Source organism: Sinocyclocheilus grahami, unplaced genomic scaffold (genome assembly GCF_001515645.1).
Source record: "Sinocyclocheilus grahami isolate Dianchi unplaced genomic scaffold, SAMN03320097.WGS_v1.1 scaffold669.1, whole genome shotgun sequence".
NCBI lineage: Eukaryota > Metazoa > Chordata > Actinopteri > Cypriniformes > Cyprinidae > Sinocyclocheilus > Sinocyclocheilus grahami.
The window spans coordinates 148,879-157,464 of NW_015505848.1; the positions used below are offsets into that span (position 1 = coordinate 148,879).

General features: G+C 39.3%; 1 protein-coding gene across 1 annotated transcript in view; it reads left to right on the top strand.

Annotated features, from left to right (window-relative positions):
- Positions 1-720: 720 nt before the first annotated feature.
- The window catches only part of LOC107558977 (netrin receptor UNC5C-like), a 205,884-nt gene continuing 198,018 nt past the window's right edge, over positions 721-8,586 (top strand). The window contains exon 1 of the mRNA XM_016242686.1: positions 721-1,168. Coding sequence (XP_016098172.1) covers positions 952-1,168 — 217 coding nt within the window. The 5' untranslated portion in view covers positions 721-951. The remainder of the gene's footprint in view (positions 1,169-8,586) is intronic.

Sequence of the window (8,586 nt, forward strand, 5' to 3'; positions counted from 1 at the left end):
ACCGTCCTCTTTTGGAAGACCAAGTAGTTTCGCTTTCACAACAATACTACAGCGAGAATAAAAGTTACGCCTTCTTTCTTTGCGTGAACATTTGGGTGGCGTTATGCAAATCTTCCCACATAGTGACGTAGACATGTGGGGGCGTGTTAGAACGAGCCGTTTTAGGTAGGCGTAGCTGACTCTTAAATTTGATAAAGAATATCTCTTTGGTTTTGAGACTTTAGTGTTCGCAACTTTACAAATCTTCTTTATGCACCAAGAGCTTGTAACACTCCAAAGAGAAAGGAAACATTTAAATCGCATCATATGACCCCTTTAATGTATTAGCCTTTATATATATATATATATATATTTCCCCCTCAATCTACAGTATTTCATTAGGAATATTTGTTGAAATTAGGGTAGAACGATGAGCAGAAAATGATCCTAAAAAGAAACAGAATAACAAAATATCTAAATTGACATGTGAAAGTCATTCCTACAGAATTTACTACAGTGTCTCAGACTATGTGCCGAGATTATGGGCGGGAACGGATCATAAAAGAAAGAGTGAAAACACCACCAGCTCCTCAGCATCCCGTTAAAGCTCATTTTGATAACACACCCGGTTACAGGCGGACATCCGATTGGTTTTCTTCACACTGAAGTCGGAGCGCATCCGGATTGGCTGGAGCTCCGGCGGCTCGCGCGGGGTTCGCGCGCCTCTCCACCTCTCCTCAGAAGGCGCGGAGCTCGCGCGGGAGCAACTTCTCTGACAGACGCCGAACATGAACTCACCTCAGGAGCGCTGATTTACCTGCTTTACACCTGAACCACGGCGTTTCGCGAAGCCTTGAGAGAAAAACCTCTCCGGAGAGGATATTTAATCCTGAACATTTGCGTTCGACGCGCGCTGTGAGTCAGAAGAGCGCACTGAGGTAACGTTAAAAACCAACGGACTTCATTCCGCGAATGCTAATCTCTCCGCCACGGGCTTTATTACAAACAAACATCTCCAGAGGTCCCTCTGATTGTTATTTCACCCGATCGGCGGATTTCTGCCTGGTTTCGGCTGTTTGTATGATGGGAAGAAGTAAAAAGCCTGCGAGAAGAGGACGAGGCGGATCGGGACACTTAACTGTGCTAGTTTTTACTATTTTATCGCTTGTCAACACCGGTGCGGCTCAAGGTAAGAAAACCTTTTAATATACAATAAAGTACGGCAGGTGAAGCTGAATGAGCGAAATAAAGTTTCGTTAAATTAGGAGAAGTTGTCAAGCCGATCCAGCTTTATGCAGATATCTATACGGCATATTTCAGTAACGTTAAATATTGCTAATAAGTCTAAATGTGAATTGATTAAACCCTTAATTTGCTTGGATTACTAGTCAAATTTGATGGGTTTAATTTTTATGTTTGTGGTTTTTGTTTTTAGTATGTTTATAAATTCTGTGTTGTTTGTGAGGTCTAATTAACTCGGATTTGTTTGTGTTTAACTAGCATACCGATGGCTGTTGTTGTTGTTATTGTTTGTCGTTGAGAATAAGAACGTGTTTGTTACATTTGAGCCAGTGTTGTTGTACAGCACAGTTGATTAAATCACTTTGCATTGTTTATGTGTGAATTATTGTCATTTGGGCTTAGTTTTAGGCATGAGCTCATTACTTGAGAGAACTTTGTCTTGTGCTGCTGTGTGTCTGGACGCTAGAAATGAGCTTTAGTAACGTGCTTGTTTGTTCCAGAAGGATCTGTACCCTTTCTGAAGTCTTCTTAAGATCTTTAGTCTGGTTATGAATGCTGAAATCTTGTTACAGCACAGTTTTCAAAGAGTATTTGATCGGAGTTGTTTTTCAAACCCATTTCTTTTGCTGTAAATCTTAGCTTTTTATTTGATCTGTTATCTTAGCTTTTTATTGTTTATTTTGTTGTTATATATATGTACAGACAATAATGCATACTTAAACCATCAACTTATATAAATTATAGATAATTGTATTATCCTAATTACAAAGTGCCAACATTCCTTTGTGAACATTTTGCGAAACAGGACCAAATGTGTTACTTGAAACCATAAAATATCACTCATGGCCTCTTTCTGTGAGAAGTGGATGTGCTGCTGGCATTTTATATTTATTAAAAGTCTGATAATCCCGTTTCTGTTTGTATCAATTATGAATAGTAATGTAAATATTTAGATTATTTTGTTATTGAGTACTTCTGCTGCATGCTTTGATTGCGTTATAATGAACTAATTAAATGAGTTTTCCTCTGGGCACAACGTTGAGAGAGTTAAAAGTGCTTTCTCTACGCTGAAGATGCTTTCAAGTTTGTGTTTGTGGCATATCTCAGAGCTGATGCCATTTGCTTTCTTGAACGTGTCCGTTTACTGAAGCGAGTGTGGGACTCCATTAAAAGGATTTTGCTGAATAATTGTTGTGTAAGTAAACCGGCAGCCATGTTCTTGACACAGAGAGATGACACCAAGACCTCCTCCCCATCACAAGACAGGTTTGTGAAGCTCCTCCGAGCCACGTTTGACATTGACTTCAACCATCCCTCAGTGGTTTACATGCAGCTGTAGTGTACTGGATTCTGCTGATCTCGTGTTTTGTGGAGATCACTGGCAAAAGGTGTGACAAAACTTGTTACAAGATTATGTACTGTATTATTTAAAAGCTACTTTTAAAAAAAGATTCTTGCAGCTTAAACAGTAGAGCAACGGCAAGGGCATGGGTTCGAGTCCCAGGGAATACACGTGCGTGCATTGAAGAAAAAGCAAAGCTTGAATGCAATGTATGAGATGCATCGATAAAAACAAATGCCAAGTGATGTTTGTACTATTCTAGATTACATACTATATTACTTTATTATTTAAAAATACTCTAAGTGATTCATGTAGCTCAAACAGAAGAGCAGTGATAAGGTCATGGGTTCGATTCCCAGGGGAATGCTAAAGCTTAAATGCAGTGTAAGTCACTTTAGATAGGAGCATCTGCCAAATGCATAAATGTATTTGTACTATTCTAGATTATGTACTACTATTAAAAAGCTAATTTTTAAAAGTGATTCCTGTAGCTAAAACAGTAGAGCAATGGCAAGGTCATGGGTTCGATTCCCAGGGAATGCATGCACTGAAGAAAAAGCAAAGTTTGAATGCAGTGTATAAGTTGCGTGGATAAAAACATGTCAAGTCATGTTTGTACCATTCTAGATTACGTACTATATTACTTTATTATTTAAAAATACTCTCTTAAGTGATTTGTGTAGCTCAAACAGTAGAGCAATGACAAGGTTGTGGGTTCGATTCCCAGGGAATGCTTGCACTGAAAAAAAAAAGTATGCAATGTGAGTTGCTTTTGCCAAATGTTAAATATAAAGTGATGTTTGTACTATTCTAGATTATATGCTATGTTACTTTATTTAAAAGCTACTTTTAAGTGATGTTTGTAGGTGTTGCGTGCGTCAGGCTCCAGAATTGCCAGGAATTGGATTTTTAGAAACCCAATCCAGTCTAGCAAAACCTCCCTCGACAATTGTGCATAGTTAATGAGAAACAAGGAAAGGTTGAGGAAAAACTATCCCGCTCCAGTGTCTGAAGGGCATCGCAGGATGACATAAGGCTGATTCCTAAAGCCCTCAGAGGCCAATGCCATTGACTGTAATGGAGCCAAGTCTCTTTGTGTCCATTAAGAAGTCGATATTTAGGGAGAACATTGTTTGCGACTAATTAATGGCAGGTAGGTTTTTGGATACTAATGAGCTACATGTTTCCGGTTCACATGGGGATCTTTTTGAGCTTGAAGAACTGCCTGGTTATTTAAGCAGTTACGGCTATTCTGCATGGAAAAAATTCCATCACACTCCATTCTTCTCCTGATCCCCCTATTTTTCACTGTCGATACACTTGTTTTAATTAAGTGTGTGAATTCCCACTCGTCCCAATGTTCTCTTGGCCCTGGAAATGGAGGAGAGAGCAATAGAGAGGAAAGGAGTGCCTTTATCAAGTACAGTATAATCACTGACATCTCCACCACAAGTGTCTCGCGTCGCCTGAATATGAATAAGAGGCGACCGGGAAAGTCAAGAGAGAGTGAGGGGGATAAAAAACAGCACTGTGCGACCCTTGACAATGCGTCGACAGGAGACGATCTTGTCATCCGCTTTAACGGCAGAGGGCCATGTGGGTTTGGGGGCTGAAGTAGACCGGCTGTCTGTTTGAATATGCAGATCCTTTGCTGATGAAAGGTGAAGATCCCAAATGTGCATAATCCATTCTTGTACGCATTTGCTTTCATGTAGGTTGCACGCTTTTTCAGCTTTCTGTATGCCGTCGGTTCCATATGCAGTGCTCTTTTTTTTTTTTTTTGTAAAACAAAGGTGCCTTGTTTGCTGTCTTATGTGTAATTACCGTTTTAAAAAACCAAGCAAACCCACTGCCTGCTGAGTGCGTCAAAGCGTGAGTTCACTTTTTCCACATCTGTCCTCTCACTCTGCATGTTATGCATCCTCTGAGCTTTGTTTATGGACGGGGGTGCTTTTATTTTAAGAAAATATTTAGCAACCTCAAAAAGAGACACACGTGCAGCTCCGGTAGGTGTAAAAATGAGAATGTTATTGCGATCATCATTACTCTAACCGCTCCCCTCATTGCCTAACGGTCGGGTCTCAAGGGCTCTACTAAGGTTACAGCCATCATGGTCGTTCTCCAAGTATGTTTGGAAACACAAAGGCTTTATTGTGCACCGAACGGCTACTATACTATGACCTAGCGCCACAGTGTATCATAATTCCCTCATGATGTAGCCCGTTTTTTAAGTTTGAAAGAGAAAATGAGGCTTAATGCGGTCACGTGCTGGTGAAGGTAAAGGTCGAGCCAAACGGTGTGTCATCAGAAACTCCTTCTTGGTCGCCTTGTGGGCGTCAGCACTACACGCTGTTTGTTGGCCTTCCCCCGTGCTGAGGATTGCAGTGATAATTGCTGTGAAAGGCGTGCTGAGGTTGCAGCTCTTTTCTCCTGATGTCATGTAGCGTGCCGGTTGAGGAAAAGATGTATTACAGTATGTACTCGGCATTGTCTATGGCGAATCGAGCTGTATCCAGCTGCGCAGGTAGGTGAGCGAGCAAAGTCATGGCAATGACAGCCTCTATTCGTTGCAAAAAAAGAGAAAAAGTGGCCGGGGAGTGGAGTGAGTGCAATTAATCACACAACTGTCACCCTGTAAACTACAGGGGAAGCATCAAAGTGCAGGTTTGGGTTCTATTAGCAGTCCATTAGTGAAGCCCGGCACAAGTGCGGCTACTTCACAAGCATGCCGCCGCTGAAGTGACCGACCTGTCTGTCAACAGATCTCCTTTTCCATCATGACTCGACCACTTCACACAGAAGGAGCTGGATGCAAAATTTGAACTGTGCAGCCTGAAGTGTGTTTTGTTCATTTAGGCCAGTTTTTGTCACCCGGTGGATTTTAGCTGGAGACACTTAATATTCAGCAATATTATCAATTTGACTGCACTGATGAGAACAAAACTGAATTGAGCTAAATAATGACATCATTGTCTTCTATAGAGCTGCTTTAAAGCAGAATTGAATTCATTTCGTAATTGTTGAAGTTTGCAACATTTAATTGAACTGGATTGAATCAACTTTGAACTGAATTGAGTTGAATAATGACTGAATCGATTTCATGTCACAATTGATCAACTTTGCAACATCAACACTGTTATTGAACTTAATTGAATAAACAGTGAACCAAATTGAGCTGAAAAATGATAATTTTGTCTTCTGTAGAGCAAATTTGTTTCATAATTGATAATTTTTTTTTACATTAACACGGTTATTAAACTGAATTGAGTTGAATGATGACTGAATCAAATTGTTGAATTTTGCAACATTTAACAATTATTCAGTTGGATTGAATCCACTTTGAACAGAACTAAGTTGAATAATGACTGAATAGAATTAATTTCTTAATTGATAAACATGCAACATCGACACTATTATTGAACTGGATTGAATCAACATTGAACTGAATTGATCTGAAAATGATACTGTTGTCTTTTGTAGAGATGCTTTAATGCTGATTTGAATTCATTTCATAATTGTTGAATTTTGCAACATTGACACAGTTATTGAACTGATTTGAATGAACTTTGAAATGAATTGATCTGAATAATGACACTGTTGCCTCCTGTAGATCAAATTCATTTCATAAAGGAATTTTGCTACATTGACACTGTTATTAAACTGGATTAAATCAACATTAATCTGACTTGAGCTGTGTATTGACACTGTTGTCTGCTGTAGAATTACTTGTAGCTGAAATAAATTAATTTCATAATTTACACAGTTGAACTTTAATTGAGCTGAATAATGCCACTATTGCATCATTTGCATCATTGATTCTGTTATTTTCCTGTTTATTTCTGTGAAGCTGCTCTGTATTCTATAAAGTGCTATAGAAATAAAGGTGAATTCATACCATGCACTCGTTCGGTGACGTGGTCATGTGTGCTGTTGAGTATGGAGTGATGTTACGCTTCTCCTTTAATGTAATGAGTTGCGTTGTGAAATCCAAACCCAAACGCTCAAAGGCTCTTTGTTTTCCACTTACAGAAAGGCCGCTGCTCGGAGAATCCTCAGTGTCCAATTATAGCTGAGGATCAGAGAAATGTAATTTACAGCCCCTGCTCCTCATGGAGAGGGTAATTGTGATCAGGAAATGGAGAGAGAGATGAGAGTTATTACCAGTCAAGGGGCTTCCACTCTGGGCAGTTATGGAGAGGAGAGTGACGTCCGTTTTTACAGTTTGAAGGATAGAGCTCGGTTTTTGGGAGCGGATGACGCCCGGCCGTAAATGTGCATAACCGCATACTGGCTCTGCTGGTGAACGGCGCCAGTCGTCGGCCATGTAAAGCGCTCAGACATAACATTTTGGTTGATTTAAGAAGGTTAGAGGTGAAGAGTGTAATTTTTCTGCAGCACTGAACTGTACACTGAGGAAAAAAAGCTAGTAAAATTTCTTTAAAAATTGCTAGTAAAATTCACAAATAATTACATGTCACAAGTAAAAATGTTTTTTTAATCAGGAAAATTAAATGGTACTTTCTTATAAAGCATAGTCCAATAATCTGTTTTATTTACAACTTCAAATTTTTTTCTTTTTTTATAGTTTAGTTGCACACTGAAGTTTAGGGAAGCTTATTGATTACTGAATAAAATAATAAAAAAGGTAATTGCGACTTTTTGTCTCACAATTAGATTTTTCCTGCAATTCTTTTTTTCTTGGAATTCTGATTTTACACCAGGTTTAAACTCATAAATAAATAAGTCAAATAATTTGAATGCATATTCTTCGTGGACTTCAGTATGTTTGAAAAGTTATTATTTTGTTTTACTGCATCTAGTGGTGCTGAAAATGCACTCTTCACCTCTGATCTTCTTAAAGGGGTCATGAATTGAGAAATCAACTTTTACTTGAGCTTTGGATATATAAGAGGTCATCGTACTAAAAGAGTATCCTGTAAGTTTCAGAACTGCAAACGTCCTTGTTACTGAAATAAAAGCTTTTGGTGACACCAGACCCAGCAAACGCCAGATCCTGGAATGTGCCTACCTATGACATAATAGATAGGTTAAACTCCGCCTCTGCAGAAGAATATCAATGCCTAATTCTGTAGCCCCGCCCACTGATTTGTGCATGACATGGTAGGGAAATAACATTAGTGGCGCTAAACCGAATCATGGCTAAACATGGCATTGAAGATCGCAAAATATTGTGCAGTTCCTGGATGTGGAAGAACACAGTCGCTGCATAACCTTCCTTCAGATTCAAATATTAGAAATGCTTGGTTGAACTTTTTAAATGATGTTTCAGCTCACGTGAGTAAAACATTGAGCGTTTGTTCGCTTCATTTCACCACGGATTCCTTTGTAAACAAGACACAGGTCGACGCTGGATTTGCAGAGAGACTGAGATTAAAAAGCAATGCTGTGCGTCTATGTTGGATCTGACAGAAATGGTGCAGAACACTAATGTGAGTAAAAAATATTTGTACTATTTGTCACTATTGCTTTGTTAGCGATCACTTGATATGTCCTGATTATGTGTACGTGTTTAACCAAAGTCACAGAAGGCTCCAACTAGGGCTGGACAATAATTCAATATCAATATGTATCGCGATATAATTTTTTTCAATAACGGTGATATGATTTTTAAACACATTTCCGATATTTCGATATACATGACCAATTTTATCACTCTAAAAGCGCCTCCTGCTGGCAGAGAATGCGTTTTCATTTTAAATAAGCCCCCGTAAATGGCGCATCGTGCACGTGAGGTTATCTGACGGAGAGACGCAAAGCAGTTTAAGCAGAGTCCTGCACGGGTCCTGTTAGGTAAACCTGCATCCAGTAGCTACACAACAGAACACACGACCCGTTATCCGACAGCAGCCAGCACTAATTTAATTCTGTACCCGACCTGCGACCTGAACCGCACCCGCATTAAATAGGCTACTGCATCAGTAAGGCAAAATTATTCATTTTCTCATGTGACACAAGCAATCAAACCATAATAGGCATTTTAAGTTGGTGCTTTGAAGAGAAAT